Source organism: Haliotis rufescens, unplaced genomic scaffold (assembly GCF_023055435.1).
Source record: "Haliotis rufescens isolate VD_foot unplaced genomic scaffold, xgHalRufe1.0.p SCAF_47, whole genome shotgun sequence".
In the NCBI taxonomy this organism is placed as follows: Eukaryota; Metazoa; Mollusca; class Gastropoda; order Lepetellida; family Haliotidae; genus Haliotis; species Haliotis rufescens.
In genome coordinates this window covers 1,111,733-1,137,797 of record NW_025964190.1, presented here as the reverse complement: position 1 = coordinate 1,137,797, position 26,065 = coordinate 1,111,733, and the positions used below count along the sequence as shown (strand labels likewise).

Here is a 26,065-nt window from a genome sequence, read left to right as displayed (position 1 = left end):
TAGGACTAAAGATCAAATTTTGTCTTAGACTTGAGATATTTGCAGTGATTGAGCTTCGTGATCCCCGATTTAAGACAAAATTTGGTCTTGAGTCTAAATCTTAAGAGTTAAGACAAAATATGGTCTGAAGTAAGTTTCATGATCCGGGGACAGGTATACTGATATCATCAAATTGAACACAATTGTCTATATCTAAACGTTTGACGTTTGTATTCAGCAAGACACAATGACTGCCGTTTGAAGTTTGCTCGTGCATATATGACAAAATCAAATACGAGATTGTTCACAAATGAACCGCGCCTTCGTGTAGCAGTAAAAGTCATTCCACTTGAAGCCATGCCCAGAAGCCATCTCCATGCAATGCTCTTTACCCTCGTGGTTATTGGGTTCACCTGGATACCAGTTGGTGTAGCCAACTACCTTCCTCAAGGGGTGCTCCCAGGTCCAGATGCCTTCTGCTCTCAGATCAGTGGCGCCGATGTAGAATTGAGAGCCTATTTACGAGATAAGACATAGAGATCACTACACGAGCGTCTGTCAGATACCATTGATCTTATAACGAGCTGTTTCAAAACGTATCTAACCAGCAAGATCCCTAAAATCGCACCATTTGAGCATCGAATCGATGTCATCATTTTTTGTCCAATCTCATGATTGCAGTTGCGCATTATACAGAGCACAACGGTCATTCTTTACGTCACCCGACGTACTGCTTACTACTCATTCATTATGTGACCCTATACAAAAATATTTCCGCCATATCTGTGGATTATCAAGGCGATCATGATAATGCAAACTAGTTTAGATCAATGAACCCGCTAGATGCCGAGTTAATAATTTTCTCGCGCAAAAAAATAACCAAAAATGTACAACAATGTTTACTTCTGCATGACATCACTACCGGTGACCGACTTTTACAAACTGTCGTGTTGACTGACAACAATACGTGGGAATTTACGCGGGGACTTTCGTTGATTCAGGGATCGCATATAATAAATTTGACATGTAAGTAATCAGAAACATTCTGACAGTCTGTTATTTGATTTTAGGTTTTTCATTGAAACCAAAACAATTCGTCAGAGAATGCGCGCAGATAACTACCGTCGTCGTTGTGCGTGATTTTGCGTCAGTTATGGCATCACACAGAACGGAAACATTCACGATTTCTGTTGAATTTATCTGATCATGGTTATGTTTATATTTTTAATTCCATAATTCGTGCTACGATACTTTCCCATGACTATTCTCCAAGACGTGAGCCAATATATGCAACAATTAATCTAAAGGATGTCTCAAAAAAGGAGTGAATACTATCTCCCCTCTACACACAGCCCAAACAGCGAATGGGACTCCTCCAGAAAGCGCTGCCCAGTCAAACCCACCCAGAACTGTTTGGAGAATGTGAAAACTCCCCAAGACTGCAGCCTTCTGCATTACCCAGATTGTCAGAAGGGTTGTATTCCTGGTAGCAAACCCGGCTACTCTCCCAATGTCAGTCAACAGATTGGAGGGTACGACACATAGGGCACCGAGAACAATGGGAAGTCGGACAACTTGGTACTTGGGATGCAAGCGTGACATTTCGAAAGCGAGACCCGCATATATTCCATGTTTTTGCTGAATCTTGTCAATCACATTAGTATCAAAAGGGACAAAAAATTCAATGATATGAATGATTTCATTTGACTTATCAAAAAGGACAAGATCACGTTCGTTGGCCTGGCTACGTCTGAGGCTGTGTACGGGCCATTCCAAAGAATTTTGTATTTATCATTTTCAATGACGCACATTTCATATTTACATTTTGATGCAAAATCACACATTGACGGTTTCGAGTGGGAAGTGACTGGTCTTGAGCGACAAACAGAAAGCCTTTATTGTTATTACTATTGTTGTCATTATTCTATTAGAGACGATTCTTTGAGGGAAATGTGTTTAAAAACCATCGTTGATTTCAGTAACAATCCAGTCTGTTCGTGTGACATTGACACTACAAATCTGTATGTCAAGTCATATTTACAGTTACCTTTGCCATGCCTCAGAAGGTAGCTCCTGATCAAGTCATCTTCATTCTTGCTGGTGATGTCGGCCAAGTGACTCCCGAAGAACAGGCAGAAGGACTGTGGAGAGTTGTCATGCTGATATAACTCAACTGAAGTAGTGAATTTGGTGTGACTTACACAGATTGAAAGACTTCTACTTGAGATATTAGTTCACCAAGGACAAAGGGGAAATGAGATAGAGTACAATAGTTAAGAGCAAAGAAATATTTATATCGAAATCAGAAAAGTTGCCAAGTTCAAATACACAAGTAACCGCATGCATTCTAAAGTGAAGATACTAAACAGATAATAACGATAGCACAAACTCGTCAAACAACTTGCAATCTTGCAATCTTTTTTATATCAAATGCAATGGTTTCCTTCAATACATTTACACTACTTTAACATAAGGGAGATAATTTCTGCATGTCAACTTCTTTATTATGAGAAACACAACCTTTCGGAGTATATGCCAATCCTTCATCAGGTGAATAAATGCTATGAGGCATAGAATATAGATATGTACAGTAAACTACGGTTATAACGAACACGCTTATAACGAACTGACGGATATAACGAACTTACTTTTCGGTCCCGACTATTTGCTGTAGTTATGCTGTATATATGCTTATAACGAACTTCGGTTATAACGAACTAAAATTAGTAGTCCCTTTGAGTTCGTTATAACCTTACTTTACTGTACATGTAAAAACATGTATAAATTACTTATTACAAAGTAAATACAAAGAACTTACATTGGCTTCAGCATAGGTGGCATGGTTATGCGAAAACAAGTAGCATGCTCCACCAAGGTTGGTAAACCCAAGTTGGCATCTTCTCGCTGAAATGTGAATCAATACTCAGAGATGAATATGTAATCCCGTTATATATTTGATTGGTAAATTACCCACCATGAACAACGCAAGTTACACACAATTTAACCATTAGTTACACACATTGTATTATTGGGTTACACACGAGGCACCCATGCCCCAGGCACTCTGTAAACATTAGTTACACACATTGTATTATTTGGTTACACACGATGCACCCATGCCCTATGCACTCTGTAAACATTAGTTACACACATTGTAGTATTTGGTTACACACGATGCACCCATGCCCTATGCACTCTGTAAACATTAGTTACACACATTGTATCATTTGGTTACACACGATGCACCCATGCCCTATGCACTCTGTAAACATTAGTTACACACATTGTATTATTTGGTTACACATGATGCACCCATGCCCTATGCACTCTGTAGACACTAGTTACACACATTGTATTATTTGGTTACACATGATGCACCCATGCCCTATGCACTCTGTAAACATTAGTTACACACATTGTGACCAAGATCTACACACACTGTACCAATGAGCTACACACACTGCAACCATTAGTTACACACATTGTACCGAAAATCTACAGACACTGTAAGTAGTTGGTGGCAGGAGTACAGTACCGCTGCTGGCTTCTGTTAAGTCGGTGTGCAGGGCATTGTGGGTCATGCGTGGGCATCAAAGATGGCGGCACGTCCGTTTACGAGGGGCAATCTCCCCATCCAAGAGAGCTGCACGGCGCCTCCAAGATGGCGGTGGCCGCGGCTGTGGAGGGGAGGGAGGCGGAGGCGGCGGCGGCGGAGGAGGGATGGAGTTGGGTTCTTTGGTTGTTTTTTTCGGTTTGGTGGGTGGAAGGGTGGAAGGGTGGGATGTTGATTGGTTGGGTGGTGATGGTGAAGAGGGTAGTCAAAGCAATGATGGATGAAAGCGTTCTTTCGGGAGAGATTGGTGGTCCTGAAAAGGGCCGTTTTGGAGAAGAAGAAGATTACTCCCTCACCCACATAGACCCAGTGGTGCAAAGGCACGGGTGGATCGTTAGCTGTATCCTGACAGGACAACCCCGCTTTGAACACTCCCATACGGATTCCCTTTCGTCGCTTTGAAGATCTCCATGGGCTAGATATCTTACATAGTGTTGAAAATGTCCAACAGTCCAACAAAGCCCTGAACATCGATGCCACCATGGCACAGGACTTGTTTCGGCGCCTTGTCATTCTTGAAAGTCCCTGTCGGGGCTTGGACGACGTAGCATGCGTGGGACGTGCCTTGGCCCAAATCAACTGAAAGTCTACAGTCAAGAGGTGGACCAGAGACTGATGTTATCGCCTGAGTCTCTTGAACCAACACCCTGAGGTGAAACGGCCCTACAGATCGGGTGAAAAACTGCTCTGTCCTTTGTGCCGCACGTGTGCCGATATCTGGTCAGACTCACCCTGCGCGCACACGGAGGAAGTGAGGTCTTGGGTGGGCTCGTACGCCACCGTAGAACGCCATGAAGTTGTGAAGAAGTATGGCTTCAAGGTGTTTCAGATCTTCGACGTTTAGCATTTCGACACCTTTGCACAGCATGACCCTCAGACCCAGCAAGAAGGACCCTTTGACCCGAGGGATGTACCGATCACGATGGTTACCTCAAGGAGATCTATGACGAAGAAGGCATTCGGTTCGACAAGGACCGCATCGATAAGAACCCAGGACTTTGCGATATTGCCAAGCTCTTTCTAAATTCATTCTGGGACAAGTTCGAACAGCGGTTAGACTATAGTCAGAACGTCTGTGTGAACGACCCTGTGCAGTACTTTGCCTTATGGAGAGATGAATGAAATACAATCGAAGATGTTACCGTCGTCAATGAACACATGAACACCACCTATGAGACCTGTGACATCCCCGCCACCACCACCGCCGCTGCCGTGTGTCAGTCAGCAAGAACACAGGATGACGTCACGTGATGAGGATGATGATGATGATGATGAAGAGCCGTGACCTCCCCTTTGACCCTACGCCACCCTTTTACAATGTTCATTGCGGGACCCACGGGATCAGGAAAAAGATCCTTTGTGATATCATGTATGGAGCAGATGCATCGCCCCGAGGTGTTGGATATGCCACCCCATTGCATTGTGTGGGTGTACAGCGAATGGCAACCGCTTCATCATGAGCTGGAAGAAATGGCAGACCGCTTAGGGGTCACTCTTGAGTTTGTGCACAACATGAAAAAGTGGTGGCCCTGCATTGCCTGGTCATAGATGATTTGCTGGGGGACAATACGAAAGAAGAAGAAATGGAAGTGCTCGATGGTTCACCAAGAAAAGTCATCACCGTAACACATCCGTGTTGTACCTCACTCAGAACTTGTTTGCCCAATCGTCGCAACATCGCACCATCAGTCTGAATGCTCACTACATGGTCCTCGTTAAAAATCCGAGAGATGCATCGCAGATCAACAGCCTGGCTCACAAGGTGTTTCCAGGCAAAGTTCCTTTTCTGCATGAAGCCTATGAAGACGCCACCCAAGAGCCTTACACTTACCTGTTGTTGGATTTGAAGCCCACCACGCAAGACCATAGCGTACGTGCCCGCCTGTTTTTGAGATCCAAATTACCCCTCGTGTATGTGCCGATCCTATGAGATGTAGAGACTTTCATAAAATCAGGCGAACCCCCAGACCTTCCTTCAGTGGAGTCACAGTCATCATGGGGCAAAGACAGTCTATGAATGCCATGCCATCATCCCGAGATGTCCCCGATACCGAGTGTGTGTGTGTGTGAAAAGGCGAGAGAACAAGCTAGAAAACACACACTCTTTACCGAAGACACATGGCGACTCAGTGACATTCTGGAGTGACCATCTCCTTCTTACACCTTCATCCTTCTCATACTAACTATGATTTCTTTTCAAGAACGTGTAAGGTCTTTTCAAACGTGGCCTAAACAGATGACCCAGACCCCTTAGGACATGGCCATGGCTGGCTATTTCTGTCAAGGACGCGGTGACTGTGTTATCTGGTATTGCTGCGGTGTGACACTCTGCCAATGGGAAGCCACAGACAAACCCTAGAAAGAACATCTGAAGCACGCCAAAGTCCCCTGAAAATACTTGTGTGTGTTTTGTCCTGATAGAGAAGTGAACTAAAAATACAGACGTCTGGTGTCCAAAGAAGCACGGAAGAGAAGAGTCGAGTGCCCCGTTCACTCCCAGTGATAAAGTTTCCTGTTCACTACAGTGTTTATTTCATTTAGGAATGTACAGACGTTCACACCCTAGGGGTCACCCTAGTGTTCACAAAAATCACAGGACGCCCCCTCATCCTGTGGCTTTTTGTTTTGTTGTGTTGGTTCATGTTAGTGGGGAATAAAAAGTTGAACAAAAATAAGTGTTATGTCTTTTTAGGATAGGGAAACAGCATGCTCACCCCAGGAAGAAAAAACAGGATCGAAATGCACACCGCAGAAAAAACAGGATGGAAATCTGACCTCTCAGAAGCCTGGGATTGTATGTAGTACCGGTGCCACACTCAAGGTCACCGCCACTATGTCTGTCTGAAGACAAGCAGTGAAGATAAGCAGAAGACTCCCCAGGGCCCATCTTACAACTGTCAAGTCGTGGGTCATTTCGCTGCAGATTGTCCAGAACCCAGCCGAAAGAAGACTCCCCGGGCCCATGTTACAAACTGCCAAGTCGTGTGCCATTTCGCTGCAGTTTGCCCAGAAGTCAGTCCAAAGAAGACTTCTGCAGCGCCGACCATGTCGACACCAGTGACACAAGTGCTTCATCTCATAGAAGCCATGCATATCCAGGTCGGTGCCCTAAAAGAATGCATCGCACTACTTCATGCAGACATCACGCCACGTCTAGGCACAAGCAAACGGGACAGAAGCCCCTCAAGAAAGCACTCTTCAAAGCGCCGCCGACGTCATCATTCTGAGGAGGAGGAGGAAGAAGAAAAAGAAGATAGTTCATCTGAGCAAAGTGACTAACGCATGGCACATGCTGCTCCACTGTTTTTCAAGTTTCAAGTCGTTTCCAGTGTTCCAGTGTTCCAGTGTTCCAGTTTTCCTACAGTTTCCTGTCGTTTCCAGTTTCCAGTTTGTTTTCCAACGTCAATTTTCAGGGCCACCAATCTCTCCCGAAAGAACGTTTCCATTGCTTCGACTACCCTCTTCACCATCACCACCCACCCACCCACCAAACCGACAAAAAAAGCTCCCTCCCCTCCCCTCCCCTCCCCTCCCCTCCCCTCCCCATCCGCCGCCGCCGCCGCCGCCGCCGCCGCCGCCTCCCTCCCCTCCCCCTCCGCCTCCCTCCCCTCCGCCGCCATCTTGGAGGCGCCGTGCCGCCCTCTTGGATGGGGAGATGACCTCACGGAACCGGAAGTGCTGCCAACTTGGATGCGCACGTATGACCCACAATGCCCTGCACAGGTCTTGTGACCTCTGATGACGACAAAACCGACCAATCAGAAGCCAGGAGCGGTTCTGTACTCCTACCACCAACTACTCCTGTACCAAGGAGCTACACACACTGCAACTTTGAGTTACACACATTGTATCCATGAGCTACACAAAGTCTGGGCTGTAGGGTGGGTTATTTAACTGTTCGAACCCAGACTCAGACCCCAGTGACTATTTCCTGTCCCGGCAAATGAAATCTGCCCTCACGTGGAAGACGCTTCCAGGATTAAGAGGACATAAAGGCTGCCACAGAGGCGTTGCGTCTGCATATTTCTATAAAAGTGGTATTACAAACTTGAAGGACAAATGAAGTAAGTGTATTGAGGCATCTTATATTGAAGTTGCAAAACTTATTGAACACTTACGCCCCTCGTACTCTGGTGAAGACCAGAAGCTCAAGTGAAATGTAGACAAAATGAAATCTGAAATCACTACGTTAAAAAGTGAATACCAGAGGAAAGATGTTCACATGAAGGACATGAAAGACACTCTGAACACAACAATAAATGGGATAAATAAAACAGCCTGTGCAATTGATGGCAAGATTGACTGTATGAATACCAGAAACAAGCTACTCTATTCAGAGGCAGTTTACAACCAAAGCTATGGCGAGACCCCGCCTACAGTACGGCCCAACTCGAGGCCATTCACTGCTGAAGGAAACTTCAGTCCAGGGTATGATGTAACACACCATGCAGTAGAAAACAGCACAGTCCCAATCTACGCTGATATCCACCAAGCCCAGAGGACAGATTACACCTTTTCGATGATAGCCAACCCCATGAGCAAGTGGCCAACATGACGAAGCACGCTGAAAGCAGGAGAGACAAGCCAACTTCAACTTCAATACATGTATGTCTAGGTAACCAAATGAACATCAACATTTAACATCCGTGCGGTTTGATAATCAGCGGAAACAATCTTTCACAGTTGTAGCTAAATACAAGAACAGAAGACTCGTGATATACATGTGAGAGCAGACGAATCATTTGACATAGTGAAAGACGCTGTCGTTGACTACGCCAAAGAGCAGGGTGTGACCATTACAAATATAATTCTCCTACAGCACTGGGAAGGCTCGAACCCAACCTTAACATCCGTATTGCAGTTCCTGTACAGTCTGCCAAGATGATATTGTCAACCACACATTCGGGCCTGAGAACTTGAACTGTAGAGAATGGGCTCCCGCAATACATGATACTCTAATGATAAACAAGGCGAGAGTGAGTATTAACTGTGATGCCTCTTTCTGCAACTCTAGCCATCAACATATGTACACTGAAACCTTACTTAACCTAGCTGCATGGAACATTCGTGATATCAAACATGGAACGACTGAGCTGTGCAATAAACTCGACATATGTGACGTCGTGCTTGTTACAGAGCACTGGCTAGACAGGGAAAATTTACAGTTTCTGGAAACATTCCAGGACAACTTTAATGTGTATTTGAAATCGAGTTGTGACTCAAACCAGCACCTGCGAGGTCCTGGAGGTGTAGCCAGGTTTGTACGGAACGGTGACTGGTGCACCCACTACAGCCGCCACGTACTATGCATTAAACTACACATTGGTACTGGTAATGTGTATGTACTTGGGACTAGACTGCCATGAACAAATTTCCTAGACAGTGTGTACTATGAAGAACTGTACTATGTTATGGAACTTTATGATGTTCTTTCTCAAGAATACCCAACCTACCTTCTAGGAGTTTTTAATACTGATATCAGTCATGCATCAGTATGAAACCTAGGGCTAGGTGCCTATTACGACAAGAGGAATCTGGATGATTTGACCTGTCAATTTCAAGATTTCACGGATTCAAAGCCAGCGTGTGAAAGCAACGAGACAGCTATCGCCCAGAAATAGTGGTTCGTGTATGATTTTCTTAATTGTGCGTGTTCTGAAATTAATTTCATCACGTTTGAGAAGCTGTGACTTCGGTGATGTCGGGACATTGTTTTCCTGGCCTTTGCGAGGCTTTCGAAGGGAGGAGTGTTTTCTGATGGATATTCAAATCCCCTCCTGCCAAATTCTTATGGTGGTGGTTGATGAGCAAATAATTCCAAGTCAATTCACTTGAACATGTCCCTAACAGTTTCATTAAGATTTCATTTCTATCCAAATGATATGCCTTCGTAAAGTCTTGTAATTTCATCACCGAACGACATATTGTGAATCTACTGTATTTCCTCTATTAGACTCTAGGCGGACTATTAGTTTCGCGAGATACTTTAACTTAGCATGTATTAGAGGCCCAATGTGTAATAGAGGAAATATCGATACGTTTATCAATTCCCATTGGCGATTGATCGGCAGCATGTTTTTATAAAATCGATATGTAGGTTATCGATGTATTTACGCACACGTGTTTTTGTGTGAAAGGCTTATATGCAAACAAGTTTTCTGTAGCAAAATGAAAACCTCTTTTTGATCAACCAGAATCAAGCATTCTTCAATGTCACGGTAGAATGATGTTTATAGTGATCAACACACGCTAATTGTCTCTTTACCAACATAGAAAGTATTTCACTCATTTACATTTGCACCTTCGAACATTATGACATTATCACATGTGTGATGCGTACATTCAAAATATCACAAATGCACACAACGCTGCGCGCTCTGATTGATAAATATCATCATGTGCGTTTGTCATGGTTGTAACGCGGACCAACGCCCGTGAGCGCGGAGATTTTTGGTTTACTTCCGTGACCCACAGTCGGGACTGAGCCGATATTTCGATATTTGTAATAAAGTGCAAACATTTAAGGCCTGTGGCATGTACAGGGAGGCATTTGGAGGGAGTTTGGGAGGTATTGTGAACATGACATGCATACATTTCCATTTATTTAAAAGATACTGCCGATTTTAACTTCAGCGAAGATGACGAGCGACGTACCTTTTTCATTTATAAATTGGTCCGGTGCTTCAGTAATATAGTTATCCTGCTTCAGGGGCATGTGAACATTCTTCATATCTTGCATAAAACGCTGAGTAGATCACTGTTGTCTTTTCTTATGCATGTGGTGACCAGCCGGAACCCCGCCACTGCAAGTGACGGTCCGATGTTCAAAGCACCGACGCGACCCGTGAAGATTCCGGGGTAGAATAGGTCTTCAGCAACCCATGCTTGCCGTAAAAGGCGACTATGCTTGTCGTAAAAGGCGACTAACGGGATCAGGTGGTCAGGCTTGCTGACTTGGTTGATGCATATCATCGATCCCAATTGCGTGGATCGATGCTCATGATATCAATCACTGGATTGTCTGGTCCAGACTCGATTATTTACAGACCGCCGGCATATAGCTGGAATATTGCTGAGTGCGGCGTTAATCAACAAACAAACAAATCAAAGCGCGACGCAAATGAGACTTTTTACATTTTCTTCTAGGTGTCCTGAGTACTAACAACAATGCGCTTTAATTACCATAAATTGAAGGAATCCTTCAAAAAGAATCTTGAGCGTCAGTTCTGTTATTTTTACAAACACAACAGCAAGAGCATGTTCTTAATGCGTATGCATAGAAATTTCCACACAGCCCATATTTGGGCATATATCAATAGTGATGTGCAACGAAATTTTGCAACCTGTTTCAGTTTGGTCTGTCAAGGCACGTAAGTTGTTTTGTTTTTATTTTCATATATTTAGTTAACGTGGGTAATAAATAAAATACCACACTAGTCATTCTCGTTAGATGCCGTTTTTACGAAACTCGTGAACTTTCTATGGTATTTGACCTCACTTTCGCTTGGTCAGGTACCACAAAAAGCCCACTTGTTTCGTAAGAATTGTATCTAACACGAATGAGTGTAGCTGTCTCTATATATTACTTGAGAAGGTTTCTTAGAATCACTTGGGTTATTAAGTTTGTGTCCAATGTCCGTTACACTCTCGCGGACCCCTCTCAGTTCTCCGGGAAGTAGGAAACTTGGATTTGACTGTCTGGGACCTGTAGCGAGTTAATGAATTTTAGATGAACCTCTTCAATATTTTTTTCATAACCCAAAACCTCGGATCCATATAGTAAAGTGAGTACAATCATGATATCGAAAGCGTTAAAGCCCCGCCCTGAATATAAATATCCCGTAAGGTGGCGTTGTTACAGTTTTGAACAGTGACTGACAATGTAAACACAACCGAGTGTCGAGAGAAGCTTTTTAAGAAAGAACCGTGAATAAACAAGATAATCACTGAGCGTCAAACTTCGCATCAACTTGAATGACAATTGAAACCTATAGTTTTATCATAAAAAAACGAATCGGTCGTCGATGGCGTCTGCATCAATCACAGTGGGCAGAGCATATTTAGGTTTGTGCTATAAATAGCAAATCACATTTTCATGTGGACATGTGACACATTCCATGCATTTGTATTCAAAATGCATTATGGTGTATATATTTATAGAAGAACAACATCACAAAAACAGTTTTGTTCAATGTAATAGTAACGATACATAAATACGTAAGTGACGTTAGTTACATCTGTATAAGCCACAAGATACTTTTAGTTCAATCCGAAAATTACAGACATTTGTTAAGTTTCAGTCACTTGCATTCAACAGTTAGATCTATACCACACATTAATCATATTGTATTTATAAAACTTAAAGTATTACACATGTACTCATACGCAAAAGAAACGCAAGTGGTTTTAAGCAAATAGGTAACAAATACGGAACCATAAATTGATACGAGTTTTGGCATGTAGTGAAGCCTGATGGTGTTATCAATATTTTTGGTTGCATTTTGGAAGCCCCGAGTAAAATCGCAACATAAAAAAACGAATCGCCAAAATGCACCATTTCAATTGATATGTGGGTATCATGCACCCATTTCTCGCAAAATCGAAAATGCACGAACTGTCACTAACTGTATAAAATGTGGGTATAAAACTGTGGCCGATACTTGGACCTACCATTCCTCGGTCAACAATGCCACGCCTAACTCAAAGTCAGAGAAACTAGGCTATCGGACGTTTGGAAGCTGGAGAGTCTGTCATTTCAACCCTAACATGACCACAATTTACCGTCTCCTGCATCGATACAATGCTACACAGACCACAGATGACCTTCCTCGAAGCGGTCGTCCTAGGGTCCCCACACCTCGACAAGATCGGCAGATTACCCGTCAATACCAGCGACATCCGTTCATAACTGCAAATGAAAGTGCTCGACAGACCATAGGAACACATAATCGACACATTAGCCGGGACACTGTGATTCGACGTCTCCGTTCCAACAACCTCAGATGTCGCCGACCAGAACGTCGTCCTGTTCTCCAACCACGGCATCGACAAGCACGACTTCAGTGGGCACAGGGTCATCGCAACTCGCGTCATCGTGAGTGGAGGCGTGTCATCTTCTCTGATGAAAGTCGCTTTTGTGTCTCCCATTGTAGACGGAAGAGTCAGAATTTGGCGTCGTCGAGGTTATCGTTTCGCTGACAGAAACGTTGTGGAAAGGGATCTATGGGGTGGACCTAGCGTCATGATATGGGCAGGGATTGGACTTAATGCGCGACTTGGACCCATGTGCTTTCTGAATGTTGGTCAAGGTCGGGGACACGGCGTCACTGCTCAGCGGTATATCGACAAAGTGATCAGACCCCACGTTGTTCCATTTTTTGCACAACATCAACAACACATTTTCAAGCAGGACAACGCTCGTCCCGATGTTGCCAGAGCTACCATGGCCTTTCTGCAACAACACAACATCCGTGTTCTACCGTGGCCAGCCGTCAGTCAGCCCTGATCTGAACACTTGTGGGATGAGGTTCAAAGGCGTCTGCACAATGTGCACCCAGTCCCTACAACTGCCGATGAACTACGCACAGCTACTCTGGATGTATGCAGGAGGATCCCCAGGATTTACACAAATCGTCTGATCCACTCAATGTACAGGAGATGTGTGGCTGTGATCAATGCTAATTATATATAATGGTGGTGACACCAGGTATTGACTGACATTTTTGGTATTGACCCGAAACTGTGTAAGCCCTTAACATTTGAAAAACACAATTATGTCATCTGCCTTTTAATCCATTAACTGTCTTCAGTCATTTTTTTTCAATCTTGCCTTATTAGTAATTCTTGTCTTCACTGTTGAAAATAAATAACACGTATACTGCATACTCGACTTGCGTTTCTTTTGCGTGTGAGTATATTTTTCAACTAACGTATAGGAAGACGCTTAATTTGAAGCAGCAGAAGTTGCGCCAGTATTTCTTAGCTTGACTACAATATATGAATTTGCCTCTTCTATCAAGAAAACAACGCACATAAGCAACTGATAAATAAATAGCGAAATATCCGTGATGTTTTGACCTATTTTATGCCCAGACTTGTCAGGATAACATTGTACTTACGATAAACGAACACTCCTATACACATATCCCAAAACAACTTAATTTTGGACTTCCTTTTCTTCCAAATAATCTTCACACACAAAACTGAGTTTGATCATTAGATCCACATGTGTCACATGTATTTTTTGTTCACTGGATTTGGATACACTTCGCGCACAAGTTTTTATTTAAAAATACAATCTGGCATCACTTCCAATTTTGTCCACACCACACGTTCATCTGCTGCTACGTTTAACATCCGGTTCTTCAAGTCCGAGTATCTACGATCTCTCCAACACTTCATCTATTTACCTCAGTCCAGAAGTATTTGTAGCACTGTTTTTGAATCGACGAATCTCTGCAACATGGTGGCCGCACCATTCCCCAACTTCGACAGGGAATACTATGTCAGGCATGGTTGACAAAAACAATGTGAACAGACATATTCGCCTCCATCTGCTTCCACAGTGAAATCTGGCTGTGACACTGATTCACTAATCCCAAGCATAAGCACTCAGCTGCACTTGCAATGGCGGGAAGAGAGGCGCCATCCTGTAGATTCGAGTTGAATCATCTTGAAGTGGAACTTTCTCCACGATAAAGTCATCAATGTCATAATTGAAATGACCAAAGACTCCCCTGATCATCTCTCCGTCACATTAAGCGTCGCACGAAAATGTTTTGTTTCTCATATTGAAGACAAGCGAACATGCAAAGTTCTTGAAAGTTGTAAGCAGCGATCCAACTCGGATACGCTCACGCGTGTGGTTGCTAAGAGATCGCGTGGTCAGAAAGGGTCAAACAAAAGGTTTTAGGAAGTTATGAGAAGAAATCCGCAGTGCAATCCAAAAATACCATGTACAACATGTTTTCAATAATAGTTCACAAAAATATTTCTTTCCTAAAAATGCAGATTAATTCATTAATTCATCCCGAGGTCATAACCCTGATCATGTTGGTGGGTATTTCGAAGGAATCTTGTGATGAAGCAGTGAATGAGGCTGTGTGTATTACATTGTTGAAATCAATTGACCAGGAAGATTGTTGAGGCATTGGCGTTATGACAGATGCTCGTCGTGGATGGAGAAACAAATGCATCTGAGAGCAACATTGTTGCTTTGGGCTTCGAGACCGAATATGACATTGTGTTCATGCCAAAGTAGTTACGAGAAAGGATGATGATCCGTGTAGCCAGGAAACTGAATAATCTTCATGAAAATAATGTAGAAATCCATCTTCACGCACATGACAGAATTATTGTGAACAAATATTTATCTCAACACCGTGTTTTATCTGAATTCCCCATCTCCATTCCGGCGTGAAATAGTATGAAGATTTCGTGTCTAAATTTTTCCTGCCGCTGTGTAAAATTGTGCACCAAACTTATAAAAGCGATACAACTAGATCTACAATTGCACAGTCATAAAGGAACTATGTCATCTTTATGTTTCTTCAGTTTCCGAAGGAAAGCGACTCGATCTACATAATAAATTAATTTATAAACTGGATTCTGGTTTCAAGTGTTTAAACTTTGTTTTAAATGTCATAAAATAACTTTAAACAATATTGCAAGATGTTTTTTCAATAAGTAATACATTTTGTTTCATCCACCTGCTTTCTAGTTGGTTGAGGTTTGAAGTGAGAAACACAAACAACAAATATTGATGGTCTTATGCAAATGACACTTGGCATGCCAATCAATGGGGAGTCAAGTTTCACGGAACGAGTGACTTCGGCATGAGGAGCTTTCGGACAGGTTTGACTTTGCCAAATGTGAGAAATGCTATTCTTAAACTGCAGATATACCGTACACGTCCGGGTTACGATTGCTGCCGTGATACATATTATGGTGTTTTGTTCAATTACACTGTTCTTATTCATCACGACAAACGTATTTTCGTTCTCGTCAAGAGCATAGCTCAAAAACTATAATTTGTGTGTTGCACTGGAATAATAACATAAATCGTGGACATTCCACGGTAACAGTTTATGAAGATGTGAAGACGACAAGGCAGGTAGGTTTTGAAACCAAAGACCTATGCGTTTGTTGAAAAGTCTCGGAATCGTTTTGATAGATATTTATTACCATTAAAACTTACATCCTTGTTGTCGAACGGCCAACGCGGGTGGGTGTTTACATGACGTCACCCGTTTACGCATTAACCAATGAAATTTGTGTGTTGTCATGACGTCATATTGACCTGTCAGATCACTCGTATAAGCTCCGCCCCCTAAGAGTGTGGTAGTTCCTATCGCAAATGCCCCTTTAAGTAAACAATCTGAGGGTAAATTTATATTCCTTGCTTTCTGTAATAAACAGGACATTGCTTCAGTAGCATTCTCGGTAAAAACTTTAAACAACATATAATAATCTTCTCTTTGTAAACAATTAAATTACCTAAGAAATTATAATTAACAGTTATTTCGAGTACTTATTCTTTAAAATAAAATAAAATGTGTTCTCTTTACGTCAGAACTGAATACTACAACGTTCCTTTTTATATTAACAGTAAGTTTCCACATATTATCATAAGTATATAAGGCGTTCAGAGAGTGCGGTCAAGTAGGTGGATTATATCCAAATAACTAAGCGCATCACATCATAATATCATCGAAGCATTCTACGACGTACGTTGACACCGTCACACTCACGGGAGGTAGCCTTCTAAATAATTTGAATATATAATAATAATAATAATAATAATAATAATAATAATAATAATAATAATAATAATTGATTTGTAAAGCACCTAATATCCATCGACAGTTGCTCACTGGCGCTGTGACAAAGTTAAAAAGTAATGTCTATGTACATATGCCAACAATCAGGAGATCTAATGAAAAGCTGAAGTGAATATTGTTAATAGTAAAGGTGAAATATTTACTCCATATCATGTGTGTACCATCTGCTCTCAACACGTGTAAGGAGACTCAAAGCCTTGGCAGTAGCGTCGTTGCATTGAAATAAAACAAACTGGAAATCCTACTCTACAATAAACGAGAAAACATATTACCGTTCCCAGGCGTCAGAGCGAACATCAAAGCGAACAACAGCGTGACGAACATCTTCTTCTGTCTATACCTGCACCACTGTATTTCAGCTGCCCCAGTCTCTGTCTCCTATCTCATCAGTAACAGTGCACTTTATATGATACTGTATATATTTTTCAACCCCCTCCCCCTGCCCCCCTTGATTCAACACCTTGACGGTGAATCGTGACTGTTGGTGCAAACATACTTAACGTCCTGTGTATTGGCGACGAAGATGGAAGTCTCGATAACCACAGCTGATAATGTTGTATTGCACGTAACGCCTGGAGTCACTATCATAACAATATCGGTAAAGTTTGGTATGGAGCTTGATGGCAGTATCGCCTGTGTCTGTAACATCTGGATATTTTTCGAGATAATATTTGTGAGTGTGTGAGCGTCATTTACAGGGTGAGTTAAAATTTAACGTCGCATCGGCATTATTTCAGCCATTTAGTGAGAGCGTCATTTACAACAGGATGTAGAGATGGGTGTGAGTGACACAGGTGTCACTCACGTGAATTGTTAACGGAGAGTCACAAAGGATTTCACTCAACGTGTGCGCGAGGATAGGCTCTCCCTCTCTCGGTGATTTGCGCAAGCGCGTGATCAAAACACACATGTGAAAGTGAAATATAAAATATCAAATAAAAAATATTAAAATATGCTTATCATTGATGGAGAAACCTTTGTTTTTTCATCAGGAAAAGAACGATAGTGTGTTTGCATCTGGACGACGATCCTCCCCGACTCCAAACAAGATCTCCCACCGCCTACAGATATAAACTGTCAAGAAACCCTCGTGGTAGTGTCTTTAAATCTGGTCCACGCGGAAGTGGTGATCGCGCAAGGGGGGCTACTCTAAATGACAGCTGGGCGTACGGCCAAGGCTTGAAACAACAGAACGAATGTGACACCAATGTCAGCATACTTTCTTACTTACGCAAACACGATAATGACTTCTCCGTTCTCAAGAAACTTTGTCTCAGATATGATATAATCTGATTCTGTGAGAGTTTAGCTCTACTGTTACTTGTCACGCGTTTGAATATGGATCGTGATATCATCCTGTTAACATATATCTAGCCCGAGAACTTACTCATTTGTAATGATATTGACTCTGGCGGTATATCTCTACTTGAAGATTACTTTCATACAGCGAGGCTAGATAATAATCATGAACACATCTTCTTAGGGGGTGATTTGAACTCAAACATAATTTGTTTTCTTGACTATATTCCGACATATATGACACAGATGACTGTCCTAGCGACGTGTTTGGTATGCTCAGAATGTCAAGGGATAATTTGACACATCATAAATACGGCATTTAGTTAGCAGAAATCTGCCGTTCATTTTGTATCCATACTCGCAGTGGTAGGTGGCATGATGATCAATCAGGCAACTTTACATGTGTTACACATAATGGCGCGAGCGTCGTGGTGTACATGATGGCAGCGTCATAGTCCCTCATATTTCCAAGTTTGGTATTGGTACGTTTGATTTGTCATGTCATTTCCCATTAAACTTTTCATCCCCCGCACATATACCTCCAGTAACCACGGTAACACCTCTTCGTATGCTACTTCCAAGACTGGTGCCCATGAGGAAAAGACTCAGGAGCCTGACGGGGCTCGGAACAGTGGACCAAATATGTGTGGTCTAAAGATTATGAAAATAAGTTTGTCACACAGATTGGGTGCCTATTTAGCAAGTGATTGTGTTATTTATGTAATCTTTTGCACTCTTACATTGTTGAAGCGTTGCATATGTTTTGTCGTGATGTAGCAGCTTACACGAAGGGTATTTATCCTACCAGACATAAACATGTCATTGAACAGGACCATCAGCCCCCCTCCAAGTCCTCTCTTCAAGCCTGGTTGTAAAAATGACCCTAACAACTCTAGACGCATTTCTCTAATAGACTCAATCTGTAAAGTATCAACGCCTATTTTGAACAGCCGTCTACAAGAACTGGTGTGAGAATTATAATATTATTAACGAACATCAAGTTGTGTTAGGGCCCATTACTCAACTATTGATAATATATTTTTATTACAATCTGCTCAAAAATACATTGGTAAGAAAAGGGGCGTATCTTACTGCCTCTTCATTTTCAAAGGCATTTGACACTCCAAGACATGATATTCTCCTGCAGGTATTGTGTGAAGTTGGTATTGATGTTACATTTTTGGATATAATCACATCAATGTATAATAATTTATCTGCTTGTGTAAGAACCCCTAAAGGTGTATATAAGTGTTTTACCTGTAACACTGGCACCCGTCAAGGTTGTGTTTTAAGTCCACAAATATTATTATATATATAAACAAGTTATGTATATTCCATATCAACATCTTTATTTCAAGTTAGAGGCCACAAGGCCATAGAACATAACATTACCGGAATACAAGTTACTGAGGAAGCGGCTTATACAATTTCATTGCATCCAATATGAATTTGGATAACTGTATAATAGTAGGTTTATGAAGACATCAGGCGAACAAAGGATTCCAGTGACGGATTTACAAAGTATTTAAGATCAATGTATTGATATCTTAAATTATTAAAAGCAGGGCAGAAAAGTGCAAAATGATATGCATTTCCCACTAGACTAATATTTAATTGAAAACAATATCTACACTAGCGACATTCTGGATCGATACCACTGCGTTTGCCCATTTCGATCATGAACTGATGACAGCCACATCTAAATCGTTACAGCGCTAGTTTCAATAGTGTAGAGGTGACATGTGCGAGATATACCTCGGTCTCTAAAACTGATCTGTATGTTGAATATGCCATTAACTTTGGATTTGATTATATTGATGAATACCATTGTTGGATGTTGTAATCCAATACACGTTGTTATATATAAAGTAAAATATAAAACGATAAACATTTCCAACATCTTGCATAACCCAGGCGTAGCCAAAGCCAAACTGGAATATGATATGTTTACACAGTCCAATCTATACAGCATTAGATACGTTTGCTTCCGTAGTCAGCTATTATTCATCGTGACTAGATTCGCCCAATATTTTACAAATTTTGTTACATAGGTGAGAAATACTAAAGGTCGACCACCCAAGAACAGCATCTTTACAAGCACCCAGAGGCAGATACAGAATTCTTCTAATATACTTAGTCTTAACTCTCTCGATTTGATCCATGACATCGTATCCCAAAATTTCGGAGCTGTATGTTAGGATGGGCAGACCCATGATATCGAACATGTTTAGTGCAGTCGTTCGTGAAGAAAATGGAAACAATAGAATGACGTCACGGGTGTGTTTTAATTCGTGGACTTCATTTCCAAACCGCTTTATCCTCGCGACTGGAACGACATCGGCGGCACTCGGACATCGTGTCACGGCGATTGAGGAAACATGGCGCACATCGACCACACTGTGGAAAGACAAAACAAGTTGATAATGACCAGATGATGAAAGCAGATTTTTCCTCTTTCGAGCTTATGATCGGCAGGTTATTGCAAATGTCAAGTTAAACGCCTAGCACCTAACTGAGTACAGGAAGTGTTCAGCCATTTTGAAGTAGTGTTGTCATGGTCTTGGGAGCAGTCATTGGAGGCTGGTTAGCATTCAATGCAGCACTACTGCGCAGAGGTGTCGGGATGACGTTTGGCGATATTCCGGTAGATATTGCTAGACCCCATACCACAAGACTGACACGGGACTTCCTCAACAACATGAACGTCAATGTTTCCCCATGGCGACTATCACAAGACCAAATAGCGTCCATTCCAATTTGGAATGAACGTTGGAATGCTTTGGAAAGATCGCTCATTCCAAACTTTCCAAAGCTTGGAAAGATCGATCTTTCCAAAAAATCCAAAATTGGAATGGCAACATTTCCAAACATATTTCCAACACTGGAAATGTTTGGAATGACTTGGAATGGTTTGGAATGGTTTGGAATTGTTTGGAAATGTTTGGAAATGTTTGGAAATATGGTTAGAAGGAACAAGTTAAAATATGTTTTATCAGTAATTTGAACAATAAAAAGACTATGAATTAGGGGCTTTAGGGGTTGCTTATATAGTAATTTTGAAATTTTGAGATTTGGAAAGAATGCCAAGAGTGGGTGGGGGACGAACTAAGGGAGCTGTGTGTGTTGGGTGGTTGTTAGATAAGGTAGTTTTGGTTTTATTATTTTATTAGGGGTTCAAATGCGACTAATTAGTCCTGTTTTAATTAGGTATAAACCTAAGGCTTTGAATTTTTCTAATTTATTTTATGGATTTAGGATTGATTCTAGTGTAAGTCCGGTTTTAAGATTTAGGGTGGTCTGTAGTGTTGTTCGGTGTGTTTGGTAGTGTGTGCAGTGAATGTGTACGTGTTCTGGTGTTTCTTGTTGTTTGCAGTGTGGGCAGTTTCCTGTTGTGTGTAGATTAGCTATTTTACGGTGATTATTTAGTTTGGTGCGGCCTGTTTGTAGTTTAGTAATTATTCTGTCGATTTGTTTGGATGGGTGTAGTATTTTTGGTTTATTTAGGTGTTTTTTTAGTACTTTCCTGATTTGGCTATTTAAGTTTTGGTATATATTTTGCCATTTTTTGTTGATTTTTTGTTTAGTGAGACTTTTGATTTCTGATTTTGAGCTGGGTAAGTTTAAGCTTATTTCTGGGAGTTAAAGGGATAATTTTGCTGCTTTATCTGCCTTTTCATTTCCAAAGATTCCTACGTGGGCGGGGGTCCAAATGAACTCTATTTGTTTACCTGCCCTAGTTAAGTTGTTTGAGCTATTGAGTATTTGACTTATTAGTTTGGGGTGGTTTTTAGTGTTTTTTATTTTTGAGGGCTTGTAGTCCACTGAGGGAGTCAGTTAGGATGAGGATTTTTGTTTTGTTTTTTAGATTACTGATTGTGTAGTGCTGAGACAACTACTGACTGATATAGAAGATTTAACGTGCGCTTTCCGACTGCAGCGTATTTCGCACACGGGCCTGGCCGGACCATTTAGTGTATTCCGAAAAGGGTGAAAGAGGTGTGTGCAACCCAAGAGGGGGCTTTTAGGGGTTGCTTATATTGAATTTTTTAGATTTTTAAATTTGGAATAAATGCCGAGGTGGGTGGAGAAGGGGAACTAAGGGAGCCGGGTGAGGTGGGTGTTTGTATGTTTATTGGATTTTGGATTGGTAGAGTAATTAGTTTTTAGATGCGCTTAATTAGGTCTGTTTTGATTAGGAATACGCCTAGGACCTTGAAGTTTTCTAGTTTATTTTGAGGGTTTAGTATTTCATCTAGAGTAGGAACCTTATTTAGATTGAGGGTGGTTTGTAGAGTGGTTCTGTGTGTTTGGTAGTGGGTGCAGTGGATGAGTGCGTGTTCTGTGGTTTCGGGTAGTTTGCAGTGGGGGCAGTTGCCTGTGGTGTGTCTTTTAAGTTTTTTTAGGTGGTTATTTAGGTTCGTGTGTCCTGTTTGGAGTGTTGTAATTAATCTGTCAATTTTTTTAGAGGGGTGTAGGATTTTAGGTTTGGCTAGTGGTTTTCTGAGCACTTTTTTGATTTGGCTATTTGAGTTTTGATATTGATTATGCCATTTTTTGGTTATTTTTTTGTTTGTTTACACTTTTAATTTCTGATTTTGAGATGGGTAGGTTCAGGCTTATTTCTGGTATTTTAAGAGATAATTTAGCTGCTTTATCGGCGCTTTCGTTGCCGTAAATTCCTACGTGGGCGGGGATCTACAAGAAGGTTATTTGTTTGCCTGCTTTTGTTAGGTCGTTGGAGCTTTTAAGTTTTTGGTTTATTAATTTAGGTCGTTTTTTTGTATTTTTGTTTTGGGGGGCTTGTAGTCCACTAAGGGAGTCGGTGAGAATTAGGATTTTATTGTTGTTTTTAGATTGTTGGTTATGCAGGGCTGAGGCCATGCCCATAAGTTCGGCCGTGAATATAGATTGGTTGTTAGGGAGTCGGTAAGATTGTGTGGATATAACTGGTTGTGTGGTATGGACTCCGAAGCCTGTGTGGAAGGAGATCGGGTCTGAAGATCCGTCAGTGTATATGTGACACCCATTTGACCAATTTTCGTGTATGGATGCAAGTGTGGTGGTTTTAGCTATGTTTGGGTCGGTTTGTTTATTTATTTGGTTAGCTAGCGTTGTGTCTATTTTGGGTATTTTGAGTTTAGGGGTGAAGATATTTGATTTTTTGCAGTTTTGTTTAAGATTTTGAGTTTGGTGTTCATTGAGGTAGTTAGTTATTCTTTGGGATATTGGGGTGAGTAAGGGGTGTTTGCGAGCTAGAGTTTGGTTTCTTGGGCTTATGTTTTGGTTAATTATGAGACAACTAATAGGTCTCAAGATTAAGTATTCGGCTGGATGGCAGCTGCCATTTAATTACAAAACAGACAGTCGTCTAGACGGCTCACATGTAAGTGCGCCGACATGTGCCTAAGATCATAAAATGGACAATCTTTGGTAACATCTAATTTATTGTTGTCTCACGCCAGAGCTGTGAATAATTCTGTTCATTGAACAATTGGAATTCAGGAAGTTATCAATTATTGTTTTACTTAACATAAGATAAGATAAGTTGTGTACAACATAATATTATGATGTCAGGACGTACTACAGTCAAAACCATATATTTTAAAATCAATTTAATGACAGACTATAATTTCCAAGTCCCGATTAGCAAATCAATGAGGTATCAGTTTCACCACATGTGCACAGACCGCCTATACTTATATATATATTTTTCATAACTATTCTCCAGTTAAAGTCCTATCCTCTTATCAAAAAAACTGTGAGATTGATCATCATTAACGAAACTCATTCTCGTCAAAGAATACAGAACAAATGAAGAATCAGATGCATACATTTATTGCCATGCTTCATTCATCACGAAGTAGATTTACATACATTTGTGAATAGCACTTAAACTGTGATAATGAATTTTACCATTGTCCATATTATATTATAAATATTAACCATAATATAGATTTCTGAATATATAAACGACTCCAAACGTTGATATTTCAGACAAAAACAAAGTCAGCTCTCTTTTAACGTTCAGGGGAAAAGGGTTTGCTTTCACAATTGAACATTTGTTGTCACCAAAGGACAATCAAATCAAGCCAAAAACAGTAAAAATACACATATATGGTTAGCGACCGCCTTTATACAGCGAGGGGGGAAATTCGTCTGCTCTAACTGCCTTCACAAAAACATTCCAGCCCTTAATTACCGAGGCAGCTGTGACGTAGTAGCATTACATTCGCTGCGTTTGCAGCATATAAGATGTGTAATCTGTGGAGTGATTAAAGTAATATTACGGCTGAAATCTTACTTGCATGGTTGTTTTAATAGAAAACTTACGGTTTAAAAACACAATTGTTCTTATATAATGTTTTTAGGTTTGGTTTATAAATACAAGAGAAGATTTTTTATACATATAAAACTGGTCGAAAATACAGCTGAACAATAGAAAAATAAAAAAAGGAGTTGTGAATAGTGACAAATTTTAATTACTTCACCGTTTCAATAATTATTGATTGATTCCGTCAAACAACTGTCAAACCATTTATTGCCATGTACGTACATGTACACAGGAAGTCGGCGCTGTCTGAGGCTCCAGGTAAATAAACATCGTGGTTTTATGACGGGAGATCAGACGAACCGTGAACCAGGGGCATGCGACGTAATTACACCTAAAGGTGGTAGAGCCAGGGTATTGTCTCTTGGACTGGCTAATTGACCGTACGTATAATTGGTAAATATATTCGTTTTGACACCCGTGTTTCATGCGCATCCCGGCTCATAAGCAGAATACAGACAAATGAGGCCCCGTGATCAGCGGAGCGTGAACAACATGGATGCCGCCTTTCGGCCGTACCGAACAGTCAAGCTGCGATCTCTGAACTGAATCCAATTGCAAGCAGAGACAAGATTACTTCCCTTACCCAAACATGATCGTTGCTCAGAAATGTTCAAATCTATCTTCAGTAAATCATGAAATTAATGCGAGCATGACATTTATGCGAAAAATGCGATCGTCAGTCCCTCTGATTATTTTAATATGTTTCATTTCATCATGATAAAAAAGTTAGTCACTTATAAGGTTACCACGTTGAAAATGGAAACGATCGTTAACAAAAACAACAAAATGTATTCTCTCATCACTCAGCCTAACAGTGATATAACTGCAAATTAAACAATCAAGTACGCTAAAGTATTACACATGGTGGTTGGAGGACCAGGGGCACTTTGAGTTTGACAGGTGTCATCAACTGGTCAAGTAACATCACGGTTTGTATATTCACGTTGATTAGACAGCCTAGACTGGCGCCAACTAATCATGATGGCGTCTTCAGAACAGAACAGAACTTTATTTCTCCCAGGTTTAGGCTTACGTGGATAACGGAAAATTTTGTTTAAGTGATAGCACATTTGTAATTCAATCTAATATACTTTCCTTGATTTATTATATGGCTGCGGTCGTAGTTCCGGATGTATCTAAATATGCTCAGTATATACACAGGGATTATTGTTATACTATTAGGATTAATAGATACAATTGAGTATTTATACCCTTGATCATAAAGTTAGTCACTACTTTCACACTTTGATTTGTATGATTTGGGTTATGATTAAATTGACAAAATAAGAAATCATTCCGTGTATATGTGTATTATATATTGTACCCCAATACGTAATTAAATTGTGTATTAATAAGGACACTAGGTTAATTACTGTAATTGATTATTTGATAAACATATTCAAATTTAGTTGTGTGATATGTCACAGAGGTAAAGCTAATTCAAAACAACTAATTGTCCCATTTATTTGGTTTCTATCGTTTATATGAAACAAATGCTATAACATGGGGTGATAAACTTCATTGGCAATAGACGTAGCATATAATTGTCCACATGAACAGTCTACTCTGTTCCAGATATGTTTATTCATTTTGTCAGCATTTAAATCGTTGCATTCCTGGCTAGATGATTCATTTGACGAAATCTTGTTCCCTGTTTTGAATTACCGTCAGATAGTTCCAGAACAATTATAAAATTTTCAGCCCTATGTGTTGCACATAATTCCGAGATAATTCGAAGTTCATATTCTTGTACGAACACTTATCAAAATTCATTTATACCTAGTACTATTATGTACATATGTATATTAGTTGAAATTATAATAATGAGGCCCTCTATATTCTCGAAACGGTCTTTGTTCTACGACAACCGTAAGGCGGTATGGGAAAACAAAATATTTGTTCAAAGTCAATGTCATATGATTATAGACAAGGAAGATAAGAAATTAAATATAAAGAGTAGCCACTTTAAATGACAGAATTTCTTTTAGTTAAATTTGCTCATGA

General features: G+C 40.9%; 1 protein-coding gene across 1 annotated transcript; it reads right to left on the bottom strand.

The window, feature by feature from the left end:
• Nucleotides 1–193: 193 nt before the first annotated feature.
• On the bottom strand, nucleotides 194–16,804 carry LOC124151267 (perlucin-like). The gene is made up of 4 exons (XM_046523652.2): nucleotides 16,704–16,804; nucleotides 2,798–2,883; nucleotides 2,027–2,120; nucleotides 194–494 (listed from the first exon to the last, which is right to left on the bottom strand). Exons 1-4 carry the CDS (start codon nucleotides 16,753–16,755, stop codon nucleotides 268–270), a joined length of 459 nt encoding a protein of 152 aa, XP_046379608.1. The 5' UTR covers nucleotides 16,756–16,804; the 3' UTR covers nucleotides 194–267.
• Nucleotides 16,805–26,065: the final 9,261 nt, after the last annotated feature.